Genomic DNA, 19,016 nt, shown 5'->3' on the forward strand with positions numbered 1-19,016 from the left:
CTGTCAGGGGTCCTTTATTTTACTAAGGTGAAAACTGCCATGCACCAAATAAATGTGAGAGGCAGTTCTCCTTGAGATAGTGACATTTAAAATTAGTCTGCTTCTCTGGAGCCAAGTGAGAATGAGTAAGTTTAACTGATACAGACTGCACAATAGCTCAGTTGCAGTAAGGTGTACCTAAATTATCAGGGCACTTAGTGGCACTGTAGGGTTTATTTTTAAAATTCCAAATGCATGCACATTTTTCAAAGCCGAAGTTGTAAATGATTGGTTTCTCTTTGCAAATGAAAGGATTTGTGTTCACCAAGTGCCCTGCCAGGACAGTCAAATTACCTATTACCAGGTATGCTTCCTTAAACCTCTTAGGAAATGACCAGAGGAAGAGGGAATGTGACACCTCTTTAGCAAAAACAATGAATATCTATTGAAGGTGACAACAGTGAATACTCAGGATCATTTTACAATTAAGAATGCTGGAAGTTATACACTGCAGAGGATTATTTTCTTTTAATAAAAAAAATTAAATATAATAAATTTAAAGTTCTTACAAGGGTCAGAATATGTTAATGGTGTTTTGGTGGGAGGGAAATAATCCTGATCTAAATAAGCCACTATGAGCCAATGCATTAAAATTATCAACAAAAATCCCTTGAAAGGTTGAAACTCATTAAGCTTCTTGTTCCAATAGCAAGCAAAAGGTTTAAGAGCACTGCAGAACGAGGGGTAACAATATTGAGTGAGCGAGCCATGAAGCTATGCCACCCCAGTTTTAAAACTTTCATCACCAAGTCTCCTGTACATATTGCATCATCCAGAATGTAAAATCTACCACTGTGCTGCAAGTTTAACACTTTGTCACAGGTCAATACGGAGAACAGATTTTCCATGTCAGCAGATACGGAGGCAGAGTTTAGATAACACCTCATTTCAAGAAAGACATTGCCATGTGATAGACTGATATGCCTTAGAAAATGGAAAAAAGCTTCTAAATTGCGGTGTTCACGAGCATTTATATGTAAAAAAGGAAGAAAAAAGAAGCAGCGCACTGGGTGTCCCATAATCCTGATGAAATGCTCCTATTGTGTGTGGGTGGTGCAGTTTTGGCTACATAACAGTACTCTTGTACTGAACTGTGGAAGTAAGATTGAAACAAGGGGGACCTGAACAAAATGTTCCAGTGTGGAATGCTCCTGTTCATAATTCCAGATGCTCATATTTTATACCCCCACCCTGGTTGGATGGTGCCATTTTGGCTACATAAGGACTGACATTTTGAGGAGTGAGAAAACTACCAACATGCTTTCAAGTTTCCGAATTAATGGCAATGGAAGCAACAGGTTTATGGAAAATAAACTCTATGGATCCACCAATATTGTAATATTAAGAGCTGATTTTGCTCCAGATTTGATTCAGCAACACACAGACAAACTTGCCTGGGATTAGTCAGGAAACGTTTGTGTCTTCTTTGGCAACTTCTCCCTAGAAAGACCCAATGTTCCCAAATAGAAGGATCCACAAAGGAAGTCAAAGTGTTTAGGGCAATGAAATACAAATAACTAAGAATGGAGTGACTTCAAAGACAGTAGTGTGGAATGCCAGACAGAAAAAATGAGCTCCTTTAGTAACCCCACTTAGTAAGAAAAATAATAGCAAAATAGTTATTATTTGGCTGCTACCATCATGTCTATGTAACTCAGTTGCCATGAATTTACGGAGATGGGAATGGGGGGAAAAAAGGCACCCATGTAAACACTGATGTACAGCAAAAAGAAAGCCCTAGTAATATAAGTGACATTTATTAACATTCTGCTATATTTACAGTTTTAACATAATAAAACTCTGAATTACTGCTTTGCAGAAATCACACAAGTGCACATTAATCTATATTTAAATGCACCAGAAATTTAAAAAGAAAGTACAGCTATGTTAGGAACCATTTCAAGTTCTAAAGTCAACAAAAATGGCGATGTGCTTTCTGATTTTATGCACTGCATTATCAAATTATTTTAGGTGCTTTCTGATTTTATACACCACATTATCAAATTCTTTGAATTTGATGCCACCAACATATACTATGAGAGTTCCTACCCCAAAAGTGTGCAGTACAACAGTAAGAAATACTGAATACATACTACCAAGAGTTAATACTTGTACCAGCTTCTTAATGCTCTTTCACTACTATGCCTTAAAAACATCCACATGGTACATGTAGATTTTATTTCCAGGTTGTTTTCATTTTATTTTAACAACAGATACATACTATGTGCAGAAATACAGTCAAAACAAATTTCTAAAGTTCCAAGAACACCCCTTCACAATGGCCAGCATTATTACTTATCTTACACTAAGAAAACATATTCAAAGTTCAATTTTAAGGAGAACAAAAAGCAAGACTGACCCCTTCTGGCTGCAGGGCAATAGCTCATGCTATTTAAAGAACTACAAATACTATATAAGGCATTATTAGTAACATCACAGACTTGATTGCAAGAGCCGTTTCAAACATTAGCCACTAATGATTCAATGATTACAGGAGTTCTGCATTAAACTATTAAAATTTTACATCTAGAAACAAATAGAAAGAAATGCTTCTTTTTTTCCAACAGTACTTTATTCATTTTAAAGCGGGTGATTATTTTTTTTCCTTCTGTGTTGAGAGTCTTGATTTATTTCCTGCAGGTGTCCACTTAAGGGAGAACTCATCAATGCAGGAAAATGTTGCCAGAAAACATCAGTCTGAAAAGAGCAAAAGCACAGTTACTATTTTAGCTAAGAGAAGGATGTTTACAATCTTGGAATACATTTTTCATACGCAAATGCACAACTGTTCACTAGTTTTTGAATCCTTTGTTTCTATTTCCCACCTTGCCCATTACATTTAATTCTGACCTCATTCCTGTGCCTCTGTGACTGATGAACAAAATGTACATGGTCAAACTTTATTTCTGGTATGGCACAGGAACAGAGGCACAATAAATTCCAACCCTATTCCTCCCACCCACAAAAAAAAAACCCTAAACAGGGATGGAGGTGGGGGAGAGAAATCTTCTTGATTACATGAGTTTAAGTTTAGATTTAAAATATTTTAAACTAGCAGAATCACCCAGAATCTGGACCACATCAAAAGCATACGCCCGTGTGTGTGTGTCTGTGTGTGTTTCTGTCAGAGTTTGTGTCTCTAAGAGCTACATAATTAGGGCTGAAGAGCAAAAAAAGAGGACAGGCCAAGCTGCTGCCAGTCCGAGCTGGGGAAAGAGGTTGGTGGGTGCAGGTGGGCGTGGTCACTGTGCCCACATGCCTCTTTCCCGGCTTGGGCTGGCAGCAGCCGCGGCTGTCCTCCAACTCGGAGTCCAAACAACCCCCCCAACATTTCCTTTGAAATGTAAAAGTCCACTTGGATGGGCATGTTGCCCCCCCCCAAAAAAGAGGACATGTCCAGGTTTTCCCAGACATATGGTATCCCTAGCATAATGGGAGAGAGAATAGTAAATTTTAATTATCAAGCAATTTTTATACCTTTTCAAAAGATTAAGATTGGTAATGATATACTGGATTTTACCATCCAGTTTAAGTAGCTCCAAAAGGAACCGTTTGCAGGCAAAGGGCTGCACTGTTGTTCATACGTGGCTGCTCACTGTTCCCCCTCCTGCGCCAGGCTGGGTAACTTTTATACAAATTAAAGCTAAACACACCTCTTAGCAGTGTTCTTTCTTAGGCTGCAGGGGGATGTGGGCAGAGTAACCAACTATTACAAGAAACAACTTTTTCTTGTCATCAGGCTACTGGCCTTTTAAAGTTCTCAGGGAATTTCAGAAGATTAAAGAAGAAGAACCCCCAAGAGTGTAAATGGTGAAAACAAGGACAAGTGCTGACCTGGTGTTTTGTTCACAAATTACAGTAGCAGTACATTTATTTCCAATAGACAGGAATCTGAAAGCCCTGCTGATCTTATGGATATGAAACAAAAAATATGAAAAATGGCTTTTGCCAACAGGCTTTTGGGAACGGAGTGCTCCTAATGAGAGGGCTGGCACAGTGCTGTTTTTATTATAATTATTTGTATGGTTTTAATAGATTTTATATGTGTGTGTTTTTGTGTGTAGAGAGAGAGAATGAACGAGTTTTAATTCTATCAATGTTTAATTGTTTTTTTTTTATTATTATTATTTCTATGTTTTTAGTTTTCTTTTTATCTGTAAGCCACCTTGAAACCCTGTCAGGGAAAAAGGTGAGGAGGGGTATAAATAATATATGGGGCGGGGGAGTTATTAGAATACACTGCTAAGTGCTGTTAAGCAAGAATTAAGAGGCTGGGTGATTTTGTGTATGAACAAGGACAGACTAGACATAGGAAGCATGCAATCCTGTGGTTGGCTCCTAAGCCCTTAACTATGGTTACATATGCACCAGCCAATGGCCTCCCACATGAGCACAAGGTCAAGCCTCCCATTCTACTTAAGATTACTTTCAAGTAAGCTCCATGGAACTGAGTCAGGCTTACTTCAGGGTAAACATGCCTAGGATTATACTACACTTCAAATAACTAGTCATCTTTCTAGTCCTATGAAATTTGTTATAAAGAACCAAGCAGCTTCAATGTATTATTTCTTATTACCTTTCTCTCCCTTTCCTTGAAGGAGCTCAAAGATCTGTACATGGCTCTCCCAATTGTATTCTGTACTTACAACAGCCCCGTGAGGTAGGTTAGGCTAAGAAGATAACAATTCCCCTTCTTTGCCCCCCCCAAAAAGTAGCTTGAAAAAGCTACATTCAGATAAAAATTGTATTTAATGGTTCCCGCAAGAGCAAAAGAACAAGAGTGGCCTACTAGTTAATGGTGTTTCTAACATTGGAACTGAGAGAAAAAAACATAGGAGCAGGGAAGTTTGTAATTCAGTGTGAATTTCAGATCCAAAAGGACTACAGAGGACACCACAAACCTTACTAAGGAAGTAAAGAAACCCTAACCACAGAGTATTTCTCTTTTTTTAAATAGCTTTTTCCAGCTCAAATGTTCTAATGTGGTGGGTGCCAACTGCGTTTCTTATATGGCCCATGTCATGATGGTGGTTGGGTTTGGTTTTTTTAAGTGTCCCACCACTGCTAAAGAAATCTTCTTTCTGTGTGTGGTCTAGCCATGTATCTCATTAACTACTGGAAAGAAAGGCAAACCTTTTACAGCTTGTGCGGTTGCTGGCCAGCTAAAAAGAAAAGTGGAAAGGGAAAACTAAGGTTCCGTTTTATAGGATGAATGCTTAATAACATCCAGTTGAAACTTTCATTTTTCCACTACTGTCCTGGACAGAATAGCTCCAGGTTTCTCTGGGGTAACAGTTTCTATGGAATGGCAAGGGCATGTCTTTCAACTATTTTTAACTAAGTGCTCTTTTCTCAGCTTCTAGGCCCTTCTAACCCAGCACATCTGCTTGGCAGGTGCATATAGAGATTCCCACGTCAAATTTTGTGGTGTCTAGGGCAGGGCAATAGCTGCTTTTCAATATTGCGATATATCACCAGTTAAACATTGTGATATATCACAATATCTGAAATAAGGAAGGAACTACGCAGAGGCATACAGGATAATGTCCTGGCAACTGCTACTACTCAAGGGTCTGAAACTGATAAATGATGATATTATCAATCACCTCATGGCCACTTTCAGCAGCAGGCAAGCCGAAATGCATCCAAATGAGACTTTTGGTTTTGGGCTTGGCTACTGAATGGTGGTATCCAGGAGAATCCAAAGGACGGTGATGAGTCATAGTGAATACAAATAATCTGGAATCTATTGTGGCATAAGCTTTCATGGACTAGAATCCACTGTATCCCATGCCTTTCTTGGGTTTTGCTCCACCATTTAAGATCCTAGACTCTAAAAAGGCTACCTCTCCAGCAATTCTTGATCTGGGAGACTAGGGCTCGAATCCCCACTCACCCATGATGCCCACTGGGAGACCTTGGGCCAGTTCTTAAACATAACTCACAGGTTTGTTGTGTGGTTGAAATGGGGAGGAGAACCATGTAAAGCGACTTGAGGAACTTGGAAGAAAAGGTGATACATAAATGTAACAAAATAAATAAACCGCAGGTTTCTCGGTAAGACACTACCCAGATTCCAGCAAAAAGGAAATAAAAGTGATGTGATAATGATGATGATGATAATAATAATAATAATAATAATAATAATAATAATAATAATAAATTATTTATACCTCGCCCATCTGGCTGGGTTTCCCCAGCCACTCTGGGCAGCTTCCAAAAGAATATTGAAATACTGTGATACATTAAACATTAAAAGCTTCCCTAAACAGGGCTGCCTTCAGATGTCTTCTAAAAGTCTGGTAGTTGTTGTTCTCTTTGACATCTGGTGGGAGGGCGTTCCACAGGGAGGGCGCCACTACCGAGAAGGCCCTCTGCTTGGTTCCCTGTAACTTGGCTTCTCGCAGTGAGGGAACCGCCAGAAGGTCCTCGGCGCTGGACCTCAGTGTCCGGGTAGAACGATGGGGGTGGAGGCGCTCCTTCAGGTATACTGGACCGAGGTCGTTTAGAGCTTTAAAAGTCAACACCAACACTTTGAATTGTGCTCGGAAACATACTGGGAGCCAATGTAGGTTTTTCAAGACCGGTGTTATATGTTATCATATTTGTCTTTTCAAATTGGTATAATTTAGTGTAAATACTAGTGCACATTAGAAGTTGGAGGAAGTGGCTTCTACTGAAATCAATGGGACTTCAAAATGTGTCTAGGATCATAACAGCAAATGGTGCTCTACAAATACAATAAATCAGTCACTCTTATTTGGTGAACAACACTGAAGATGGTATATAGGATATGGGATGACCTGCTTTTTAAATCAAGCAGAGAAACACGAAGAATTAAAGCAGATTCCCCAGAGAATTACCTTTAGTAAATAAAGAGAACTCTAGTCCTGGGAAGAGTGGAAAATGTATCTGGCATCTTCCGAACCTTTGCATAATTGATAAATCCTCTGAGGAACAGGAGAAACCCTAACAAAAAATAACAGAGTTATATTTCACATACACATCTTCCATTCTTCTGAAAGGCAAGGTTCATTCCTACAATTGGTTCCCTCTTGTTTAACCAGTTATTGATCCACAGGATTACCCATTCTCTTATTCAATCACTGCTACACTTACCCAGGAACCTGCAGTGAAGGACTTTCTCAAAATGTTTTTGGATGTCCAACCATATATCTTCTGAACCACTTACATGTTTGTTGATACAGTGGTGCCTCGCAAGATGAAATTAATCCGTTCCGCGAGTCTCTTCGTCTAGCGGTTTTTTCGTCTTGCGAAGCACCCCTATTAGCGGCTTAGAAAAAGGGGGGGAGGGAAAAAACTCGCAAGACGTTTTCGTCTTGCGAAGCAAGCCCATAGGGAAATTCGTTTTGCGAAGCACCTCAAAAGACGGAAAACTCTTTCGTCTAGCGAGTTTTTCGTCTTGCGAGGCATTCGTCTTGCGGGGCACCACTGTACTCTCAAAGAATTGAAAAGTTGGTGAGCTGGACTTCCCTTTATAGAAGCCATGCTGACTGAAAAACTTGCTCTTTTATTTGCTTAATAATTCCAGCTTCAAAATGACTTTTAACCAACTTTAGAAAAAAGGTTAGCCTGACAGGGTCTGTTATTTCTTCAGTTCCCCTTCCCTCCGAGTCCCCCTTTTTTTGGCGGGGGGGGGGGGAGATCTCATATTGGTTACCTTCCAATCCTCTGATAAGGATCAGGTTTGGGCCTGGGAGTGTCTTTGGATTTGTTTCTGCTCCTGGAGGAGCAGGTTGTGGCCATGATCAGAAGAACATTTGTACATCTTTCGCTAATGTACCTTTCAATCCTCTCATCAGGAGGTTGAGTTTAATGATGTGGTATACTGTCATTGAAAATTCAGCAGGTTCAATTTTGAGCAAAAGCTCTTGGGTTCACACTATCTGGACCTACTATGGCTTATGGTTATGAACCTTGCATGCTCCACATGCTGTTTTGAGTGAGAGAATATACTGAAAGTTTCCATGCCCTGTTTAGAAGAAAGTGCATCCAAACCTGGCAAAGGGTGGTTTGTTCAAACCATGGTTTGTCAATGAGTCACAAGCAACCCAGGTTTTAATGCAATGACAAACAACAGTTTCTTACAAATCAGAAAAGGAAGTTTTAAATCTCACCACTTCATGCATAGTGGGGAAGGGAAAGTGAACCTGAGGCTCATGTTTGTACCCATGGGAGCATCTCTGCGTCCCCCTTTAATTTTCCTTTCACAACTCTGATGTCCAAAGTTCCTATTGCTTCCCCGGCTAGTTCCTGATGTAGTTGAAGAAATATTTGTTTTCATGCCTTTACCAACTTTCTCCTCATTTTTTCCTTTTCTTGCTTGACACATTTATTTGCTGGAATTAGGAATCATTTTTGTTCTCATTTTGGCAAGACTTCTTCTTTTTAAGGGAAGCTTTCTTGCCTTTTATGGTTTTCTTCACACTATTATTTAACCACACAGCTATCATCATGAACTTGTTTCTAAATCTGTGGTGTTCATTTTTCTGAGCCTGTTATAAGTACATCCTCCCAGCTTCCCGAGAGGATCTGACCCACCACTGACAGTTTTACTCCGTTTTGAAAAAGACTCTCTTTCTAAATAGAAAACATCTAAACATCACTAATGTTTTTTCCAAGTCAATGAGGGCTAAACTGCGACCCAACAGACCTGTGGAACAAATTTCCCACTTTTTTTCTTCTTTATTTCAAAATGTCAGGTGTGGATGCCAATTTGATCACAGAACAGAGGGTATTTAATTCTTTCCTCCTGTGTTGTTTTAAGAACTTAAGGAAAGCCCTGCTGGATCAAACGAAAGGCCCATCTGTCCTCATAGTACCCAGATGCCTATGGGAAGCTTGTAAGCAGGATCTGAGCACTACATTATCCCCCATCCCCCCCCCCCGATCACCATGACTCCCAGAGTTGCTATTATCCCTCAGGGGTGAGGAGAGACAGATACAGCACTGTGCCTGTCATTTTCCACAGTAAAACAAGGTTATGGGTTTCTTACTGCAAAGAATGAAATGCCCACTAGATGGCAGGATTCCTTGAAAGGAACATCTCAAAAATCTGCCAAAGTTCTCTAAAGTGGCCAGCATAGGAACCATAGCTGTCAAGTGTCCCTTATTTGAAGGGACAGTCCCTTATTCCAGCTCCATGTCCCACTGCTGTCCCTTATTGATGGATGTCCCTTAAATGTCCCTTAAATGATGTCCCTTAAATTTCAAAGGAAGAAGCTCCTCTCCTCCCTCCCTGCCGGCCAGGGAGGAGGGAGGCTCCAACTGTGTTGCTTGGCTGTGTTGCTCACCCAATAAGAAGTCTAAGAACGACTGGGAGGTGGAGCTTGCATGTCTTGTGTGTGGCTAGTTAATGAAAGCTGAGGGGGTTTTTGAATGCTGGACGCCATTTTGTTGCACGTGCTGCTGCAAACTTTGCAGTGCAAAGCCAGGCTGGGGAGCCATCTTAAGTTGAGGCTGCATAGGCCTTGTGGTGCATGTGATTCAGATTCTAGTCAGTTGAACCTCTGGTTACAAAGTTGGTTGGACAGTGTTCTCAAAGCTACCAACATGAGTTTGACCAGACTGCAGGAGGACAGGAAGACTGGAGTGCCTGGAACAGGTGAGGCTGCAGATCCCTTATTTTGGCTGCTGGTCCCTTATTTTCAAGGCTGCTGGTCCCTTATTTTCAAATCTGTAAGTTGACAGCTATGATAGGAACTAACCTAAAATACTGGCAAAAAAGCCCTTTTCTGAAATCATTAAAAATACACTACAATCATTATTACAAGTAAGGAATAACAACTAGATATGAGCAGGTTCAGGCACAATTCCTAAAGCAAAAACTGAAATGAACGTTTAACACTTACCTAACACAAGGAACACCCACCACAACCAGTACTGACCATCAAAGTAACCAGGGAAATAGGTGGAGAACTATAAAAAAAAAAGTGGAGGGAGAATAAGGTCAATCAGTATGTAGTTACAGGATTTTTGCACTGGCATTTTGTTACTAGCAGCAGTTATTGCTGGATAAATTACTGCTATCACACACATTTCTTCTGTAAACTGTTTAGTATAATAATTAAGCAGTATATAAATTTTGTAAAATTATACACATACTCCACCAGTAACTCAGGGTTAAGCTCCTAAATCTCTGCAAAAATTAATACTGCATGGTGAAAGGACATGATCCGAAAAATCTCTATGTGAAGAGGTAACTCTCCAGATACACACAAGCACTTCTTGTTGCAATAGTCTGGGATGTATGCTAACATGGTCAGACTTAATCCAGACAAGATAGAGTCCTTTTGGCCAGTAGGAAAGCTAATCTCAGAACCTGTTCTGGATGAGGAATTCTAAGGTGGCAGGTGATGTGAAAGAGCTTCTCTGCCTGAGATCCATAAGAGTGGCTGTAAATCAAGAATCCACAATACTGTGCTTAATGGCCAAAAACAGAAAGCTCCTGCATGTGCAAAATGCAACTACTGAAATACAAAAGATTGTACAATTAAGGACCAAACATGAGTTCTCTGGGACTTCCGGAGGCGGCGCGAAGGGTAATGGCTGCCCTTTCCTAACGGGAAGGGAAGCTCCGCGCGAGAAAGGGTCGTCCGCTACGGCGCAGCGGAGACCCAGAAACGGAAAACCGCAGGCAGCAGAAGCCTGCGGTCCTGGGACCCGGCGGGTGCCAGAAGCGGCCACCGAAACGTTGAGGGAGCCTCGTAAGGGGCTCCGGATCGCGGAGGAGGCTGCGGCGCTGTGGGTCGTTCCGCAATCGGCGGAGTGAAGCCGCGTAGCTGTTGCCAGTGAGCGCTGACCTTTCTTCCTGAAATTTATGCTTTAAAAACAACAACCCGTGAGTAAACAACGGACTGTATGTAATTCGGGACTTTAAAACATTAAATTTGGCTGAAAGCGGATTGACGAAAAACAGGAAGTCCGTCTTCCGCTCCCATTGAACTTGAACGCAAAGAGCGTGGAAGAGTGGAGGCAAAGAGAGACCTTTTAAACTATTCGATCTGAGCACCCATTGAACTTTATTTTAAGTGGAATAAATAACCTCATGTGCTGGACTTTTATGAATTTTAGTTATATTTTAATCTTTCTCCCTTTGGAGCTATATTTTAACTAAAAACCCCAGGCGCTGGAACTGCCTGAGAAACTGAGCTGTCAGCTTGCAGTTTGCAGCTTGGATACTTTGAATCTGAACTTTGAAACAATCTGAGAGAGTCTGAACTTGTAACTTTGAAGCATTTGGATTACCAGCTTACACCATCAGAAATACTGTTGTTGCACTAAACCTTAACTCTGCTGAAAAATCTTTTTATTGAAGGTTCTTGGACTTAGAAATTTGACTTTATTTTAACTGAAATTGATTTCTTCCCTGAAATATTTTAAACTCCCCCTAGAGGATCTGGGACTTATAACAGTGACTTTTACTTTACTTTCTTTTTCCCGGCCCCTTATTGACTGTGACCATCTGTGCTGGGGCTTTCTCATGGGAACAACTCAGCTTGACCTTGAATTTTAGATAACTTTGGAATGAGTGGTACAAGAAGGAGAGGAAGAACTAAACAAACAACTTTGACAACTTTAACCGCAGCCTCACAGGCACGTAGATCATCTGTGCCTACTTTGCCCTCTGAGGTCGAAACTGTTTCTCTGCCACGGGCAGGGGAGGGAGAAACTGAGGAATTACAACTGGAAGATATGGCCTCAGGGGCAAGCACTACTATTTTAGAGAAAATTTTTGAAAAATTAGAATCTTTGGATAAGAAAGTAGAATCTCTGGACAAGAAAGCTGATGAGCAAACATACAAAATTGAGCAGAACATAGAATGTTTAAATAAATTATCTGGACAAGTCGCACAGAATACTCAAGCAATCGGAGAATTGAAGGAGGCTGCAGGGGAAAATCGGAAATTGGCTGAAGATACCAGCCAAAAACTTGAAAATTTAGAACAAGAGGTAAGACCACTCTGCAAGCAAGTAGGCGAACATCAGACCTATTTGTCCATGCTTGAACTGCGGAACAGGGAGAGCAATTTAAGGATAAGAGCAATACCAGAAGTGGAAGAAGGCAACCTAGCTGAGTTTCTGACTAAAGAATTCTCCAAATTTTGGAGTTTAGAGGAAAAGGACTTTAAAATTGTTTCAGCTTTTAGGCTCGGAAGACTTCTAAAGAAAGAGAAGCCCAGAGATTGTTTGATAATATTGAGGTCAAAGGAGGAAAGGGATAAGATTTTGGGCCTACACTACGGAAAGTCACTGGACATTTTGGACAAAAGAATTGAGATCTACAAGGATATTCCTAAACAACTGCTAGATCTTAGATCTGACTATTTGGAGTTGACAAGACTACTAAGGAAGAATTCAATCATCTTTAGGTGGGAATTTCCTCAAGGACTATCTTTTACCTTTAGAGGGAAGAAGATCAAAATCAGAACATCGGAAGACAGAGATAAATTTCTGAACGTATACGGAGAGGACCTTCACAAAGGAATTGATCAACTTCCAGGGCCTGAAACACCAGAGGCATCTGCACCCTTGGACTCTGAAGATTCTCTGAACAAGATACCACCCCTTGAAAAATAACCAGATTTATTCAGGATGTCTCTGCAACTTTTGAGTTGGAACATTAATGGCTGCAATATCCCGGAAAAAAGGAGGAAAATTTTTCATATATTAAAAAAAGAACAATTGGATATTATCTGCTTACAAGAAACACACGTGACTAGGCTCCATAGAAAGGTGTTAATAAACAAAAGACTTGGCCAAGAATTTATATCTTCGGACAGAGTAAAGAAGCGAGGAGTGGTGATATATGCAAAAGAGAGCCTGTCACCTAAATTCTTATTCAAAGATGAACATGGAAGAATATTAGGAATTGAGATACAACACCAAGGAGAAAAGATTCTGATATTAGGAATTTATGCACCAAATGACGGGAAATCGGAATTTTACAAGAAGTTGCATGAGACTATGCTGGACTATCTGGACTACAACAACATCATTATGATGGGAGATATGAATGGGGTCGTATCGACAAACATGGATAAGTCACAAAATCAAAACGTTACAAAAGACGGCAGACTACCAAAGACCTTTTTTGAAATGGCTGACAATATGGACTGGATTGATATTTGGAGAACTAAGAACCCCCTGGGAAGAGAGGGAACATTCTTCTCTGAAGCCCAACTGACTTGGACAAGAATCGACCAAATATGGATATCTAGAGGTCTGGCACCCAAGGTCAGAAAAGTGGAAATCTGCCCAAAGACCTGCTCCGACCATAATGCGCTGAAGATGGATATGACACTATTGCCAACCGGCTCCTTTAGATGGAAGATGAATGATAGCTTGTTTAGAGATCAGGAGATTCTCAAGAAGGCCCAAAAAACCTTGAAGGATTATTTTGAAATAAATATGAACACTACGGTGGAAAAAAGAACTATCTGGGACGCAAGCAAAGCTGTGATGAGGGGGTTCTTGATACAACAGAACACTGTAAAGAAAAGAACACAAAATGAAAGGAAAGATAAGATTTTGCAGAAAATTAAAGAATTGGAGAAGAAATTAAGATCAAACCCGAAGTCACAGCCGATTCTGAGAGAAATTAAACTATATCAAGCCCAATATTCTAAATTGATAAACCAAGAAATAGAATGGAAGATTAAATTAATGAAACAAAAAACTTTTGAATCGGCAAATAAATGTGGAAAACTGCTAGCTTGGCAGTTGAAGAAGAGACAGAAATTAAATACAGTTACAAACCTAGAAATTGAAGGAAGAAATATCCAGAACCCCATGGAAATTAGAAAGTGCTTCCAGAGATACTTTAAAAAATTATACACTCAAGGGCCGCAAGATGAGGTTGAGATTAAACAATTTCTGGAAAGAAATGGATTAACAAAGTTGTCACAAAAAAACAGATTAATCCTGAACAACAAAATAACACAACAAGAGATTGAACAAGCTATCCAGAACATGCAACTGGGCAAATCTCCAGGGCCAGACGGTTTGACCTCCAAGTATTATAAGACATTAAAAGACTATCTGACCCAACCAATGATGGAGGTCTGTAATGAAATTATGGAAGGGAAGAAGGCGCCGGAATCGTGGAAGGAAGCCTTTATCACATTGATACCAAAATCTGAAGCTGAAAAGACACAACTCAAAAACTATCGTCCCATCTCCCTTTTGAATGTGGATTACAAAATATTTGCAGACATTTTGGCAAGTAGATTCAAAAGAGTGCTTAATGAAGTAATTCATAAAGACCAGGCAGGCTTTCTCCCAGGTAGACATATGTTTGCAAATACTAGGAACATTATTGACGTTTTGGAACTTTTGCAAACAGACATAAATACAAAAGCAGTGTTAATTTTCATAGATGCGGAGAAGGCCTTTGACAATATTTCTTGGAAATTTATGAAGGGAAATTTGAATGAAATGGGAGTGGGACGGGGGTTTGAGAATGGGATTGACGCAATATATTCAGAACAAAAGGCCAAACTGATAGTTAACAATGTGGTTACAGAAGAGTTCAAAATTGAAAAAGGAACACGACAAGGCTGCCCGATTTCCCCTTTGTTATTCATTTCGGTTCTGGAGGTGCTCTTGAACTTGATCAGAGGGGACCGGTTGGTGGAAGGGATTCAGGTCGGAGCGAAACAATACAAATTGAAAGCTTTTGCAGATGACCTAGTTTTGACTCTGCAGGAGCCAGAATCTAGTACGAAAAGAGTATTACAACTGATACAGGATTTTGGTCGGGTGGCAGGATTTAAATTAAATAAACAGAAAACTAAAGTGTTGGGGAAAAATTTGACAGATACAGAGTCGGAAAGGTTTCAGAGAGAAACAGAACTAACTATGGTTAAAAAAGTAAAATACCTAGGGGTAAACATAACAGCAAAAAACCTGAGTCTATTTAAGGACAATTATGAAAAATGTTGGTCTGAAATTAAGAGAGACTTGGATAGTTGGACAAAATTGAAGCTTTCTTTGTTAGGCCGAATTGCTGCTATTAAGATGAATGTATTGCCAAAAATGTTGTTTTTGTTTCAAACATTACAGATTGTGGACAAAACGGAGTGCTTCCGGAAGTGGCAGAAAGATATATCTAAATTTGTCTGGCAGGGCAAAAAGCCCAGAATTAAGTTTAAGATATTAACAGATGCGAAAGAAAGAGGTGGCTTTGCCCTGCCAGACTTAAAGTTGTACTATGAAGCCGCAGCTTTCTGTTGGCTAAAAGATTGGCTACTTCTCGAAGACACTGACGTGCTGGACTTGGAAGGTTTTAACAATGCTTTTGGTTGGCATGCATACTTATGGTATGACAAAGTTAAGATCAATAAGGCCTTTAAGAACCATATTGTCAGGAAAGCACTGTTCAATGTCTGGACGAAATATAAAGACTTATTGGAAAACAAAACTCCAAGGTGGCTCTCACCTCTGGAGGCTAAGGCCCTAAAAAGACCCAATATGGAGGCCAAATGGCCAAAATATTGGGAATTATTAGAAAAAGATGGAGACAATTGGAAATTGCAGAGTTTGGAGAAAATGAAGGATAAGGTGCGAGACTGGTTACATTATGCTCAGATTAAAGAAGTTTTTAAAAATGATAAAAAGTTAGGGTTCCAGGTGGAGAAATCGAAGTTAGAAACAGAATTGTTAGAACCCAAAACCAAGGTACTATCTAGAATGTATAACTTGCTGCTAAAATGGAACACACAAGACGAAATGGTTAAATCGGCTATGATAAAATGGGCACAGGATATTGGGCATAACATTATGTTTGAGGACTGGGAAAGGTTGTGGACCACTGGGTTGAACTTCACTGCATGTAATGCTCTGAAGGAAAATGTTATGAAAATGATATACAGATGGTACATGACCCCAGTTAAACTTGCCAAAATATACCATTCGTCTGACAATAAATGTTGGAAATGTAAAGAAAATGAAGGAACATTCTTCCACCTCTGGTGGACATGCCCTAAGGTGAAGGCCTTCTGGGAAATGATATACAATGAGCTGAAAAAGGTATTTAAGTATACCTTCACCAAGAAACCAGAGGCCTTCCTTCTGGGTATTGTCGGCCAGAAGGTGTTAAAGAAGGATCGAACATTTTTCATGTATGCAACAACGGCAGCAAGGATTCTCATCGCAAAAAATTGGAAAACTCAAGATTTACCCACACTGGAAGAGTGGCAGATGCAGCTGATGGACTATATGCAACTGGCCGAGATGACTGGCAGAATCCGAGACCTGGGAGAAGAAAAGATGGAGGAAGACTGGGAGAAATTCAAGATGTATCTACAAAAACATTGTAATTTGTTTGAATGTTAAGAAGGATGCTAGATTATAAAAAACTGGCCACCACTAAACTAGATTTAAATTTGATGATAAGTGAGACTAAAGAAAATATAAAAACTTTATTGGAAAAAGTGTTAAATTATATTGGAATGTGTGGACATGAGATTGTAAACAAGTTGATAATTTGTTTGGAAAAATTCTTTTTTTTTAATGATGTAAATGGGAGAGGGGGACGTGAGGGAGTCCAAAGAAGTGAAGAATTTGTTGTTATAAAAGTAAGATTGTTTGATGTGTGCATTTATATTTTAAAAAACCTTAATAAATATTTATAAAAAAAAAAAAAACAAACATGAGTTCTCTGGCTTCTAAAATCTAAAATCAATTCAATCACATTTTTTTCTTGCACATCCTCAAACTATCGTCACCCTGACACAAACCAGTCCATGAACTGCATACAGAATGTGTTGGGTGACTCCAATGCAACACCAATAACTTCCAGCAGGGGATATAAGCTTTGCAGACAGCAAATCCTTTCAGCCACTCAAATCATTGCTTCTACATAGGCATTTTCTCTTCTATCTCCACTTCAGAAATTAAAAGGTACAAGGCCAGTGAAATTCTAAATAAGCACCACTTAACAAACAGCTACATTATACACATGTAGTTTTATCTATCCAACAACAGGCAAGTCTGGCTTTATTAAGCCATGCTGTGATGCAAGAAACCTACACACACAGAGACAAAAATTTTTAACTGGTTCTCAAACCGTGCCAGTAACTTTTATTGCAGTTTTGAATAAAATCTAATCAATAAAATGGGCAGGTAAACTTGGCATACCGTAGCCAGTACTCCGAAGGGCATCTAGTCTCGCCTTAGTTTTACATACATCAAAAATGAAAAGTTTACATCACAGCATTTGTTTGCTCCTCTGCATCAACCTATCTAACCAATCTGTTCCCGCTATTTGTGGGAATACATTACACCAAACACGAGTGTTTTTAGTATCCATGCCCTTTGAGACAACATTCACCTCACATAATTACACAGCGAAGTATTTCAGATATCTTTTTTTTCAATTACTCTTCAATGGAGCTGCCTTTTGATAATCTGAAGCTATGCAAATTAGCTGAAACAAGCACACTGTGCAAATCTGCATAATTTCCATTTCAAAAATCATGTTTGGTGGTTGCAAAGATCATGGTGTTCAGAATTTCAGAATGCTTACACAGTGTTAGTAACTCAATCAAGCTGCATTTTCTTAATATAATAAAGACATATGTTTTGTCTTTAGGACTTTCACAAAGGGAAGACTCACTAGGGAATTATTTGTTGCCATGCCTATCATACACAGAGCACTTGCCTTTTATTCAGCCTTCTTTTTCCACTCCTCAACTTACCCTGACAATCAAGATCCACTTAATGAGAGACAGACCAAATCCAGAAATGGCCCCATATCTTCCTGCTGCTGAGGTAGTCAGGCAGAAAGACAGAAAGAATCCAATCCAGTTGAAAAGGAATGCCACTAAGGGAAAAAAATAGAGAGAATACAGCAATCACAATTGATTTCAATTTGTGCCAATTGAGGGTATCACAGAGGCATCTCACTGGAAAACAGGGTGCTGAACTAGAGGGATCTTTGATCTGAACCAGCAATGCACTTCATATTGTTTTAAGCAGAAATGGTCACTCCACCCTTCCATTTTTCTGAAAGTTTCATTCCTAACCTTCCAATATAAAATGCATCTCAAGTAACAACAAATCCCTTCTCTGCCCAGAAACGGCTGGCTTGGTCATAAAAGTTGCCCATCTGCACTAGCAAGGACAGCAACCACACCCCAAGCAGGCATGTAGCACACAATCAACATGGAGAATCAATATTCAGGTGAGACAGTCTACTATATGGATGAACCACCTCTTCGAAAAAAGAAAGTAAAGCGCTAGTTCAATCATGTTAACAGTTCTGTCACAAAGATTCAGGTTGGTTTTTTTAGTGTACTTACTGAAGAAAGTCAGCATGAAAATGCCGTCATTTCCTATCCTCAGCTGGTCAGTATCGTCAAAGTCATCCCGTGCCACAAAGTCCTCCTCCTAAGACAGAAATCATTCAAGGTGGCGAGCAAATGTCAGACAAACTAATTTACCGGCATTAGGCTTACAATACTTTCCCCCCAAAGAAAGCTAAAGTGCAGCTACCGTCATTGCTTACTCTTCCTTGAAAATCGCGTGGTTGAGATACCATAACTAAAAGCACATGACACAAAATCGTATCACACTTACCCTCCCAGGAACTAAAGGTATGGTAGCTTCCGCCTTGGTTCTCTCTGCTTCATCGTAAGTAGGCAGAGTTGTGGCTACATTGTAAGATGGGGGATTAGGAAACCCAGCCTCATCTTTATAATCAAAATACACTGCGGGGGAAATAGATGGGGGAGAGAAAGGTTAATTATCAGAATACCTACATACTAAAAATTACAACCTAATTTTTCTTCCTGATAATAAAAAAATAAGGATAGGTGAAATGATTATAGTGAAAGTATTGTGTACATGGCAGCAACCCAGCTTTATGGCACATAATGTGGCTAATTTGTGACCTTTCAGATGCCACTGGACTACAGCTGCCATCATTCCTGACCCCTCGCTAGGTTGGCTGGGGC

At 39.8% G+C, this 19,016-nt stretch overlaps 1 protein-coding gene across 1 annotated transcript in view; it reads right to left on the reverse strand.

Annotated features, from left to right (window-relative positions):
• Positions 1 to 1,780: 1,780 nt before the first annotated feature.
• The window catches only part of NDFIP1 (Nedd4 family interacting protein 1), a 29,042-nt gene continuing 11,806 nt past the window's right edge, over positions 1,781 to 19,016 (reverse strand). Inside the window, exons 3-8 of the mRNA XM_081852187.1 lie at positions 18,640 to 18,770; positions 18,363 to 18,450; positions 17,760 to 17,884; positions 9,912 to 9,978; positions 6,903 to 7,008; positions 1,781 to 2,736 (exon numbers count right to left, since the gene is read on the reverse strand). Of these exons, the coding sequence (XP_081708313.1) occupies positions 6,905 to 7,008; positions 9,912 to 9,978; positions 17,760 to 17,884; positions 18,363 to 18,450; positions 18,640 to 18,770 (515 nt within the window). The 3' untranslated portion in view covers positions 1,781 to 2,736; positions 6,903 to 6,904. The remainder of the gene's footprint in view (positions 2,737 to 6,902; positions 7,009 to 9,911; positions 9,979 to 17,759; positions 17,885 to 18,362; positions 18,451 to 18,639; positions 18,771 to 19,016) is intronic.

The sequence above is a fragment of the Podarcis erhardii genome (assembly GCF_964252035.2).
Source record: "Podarcis erhardii genome assembly, chromosome: 2".
Lineage (NCBI taxonomy): Eukaryota > Metazoa > Chordata > Lepidosauria > Squamata > Lacertidae > Podarcis > Podarcis erhardii.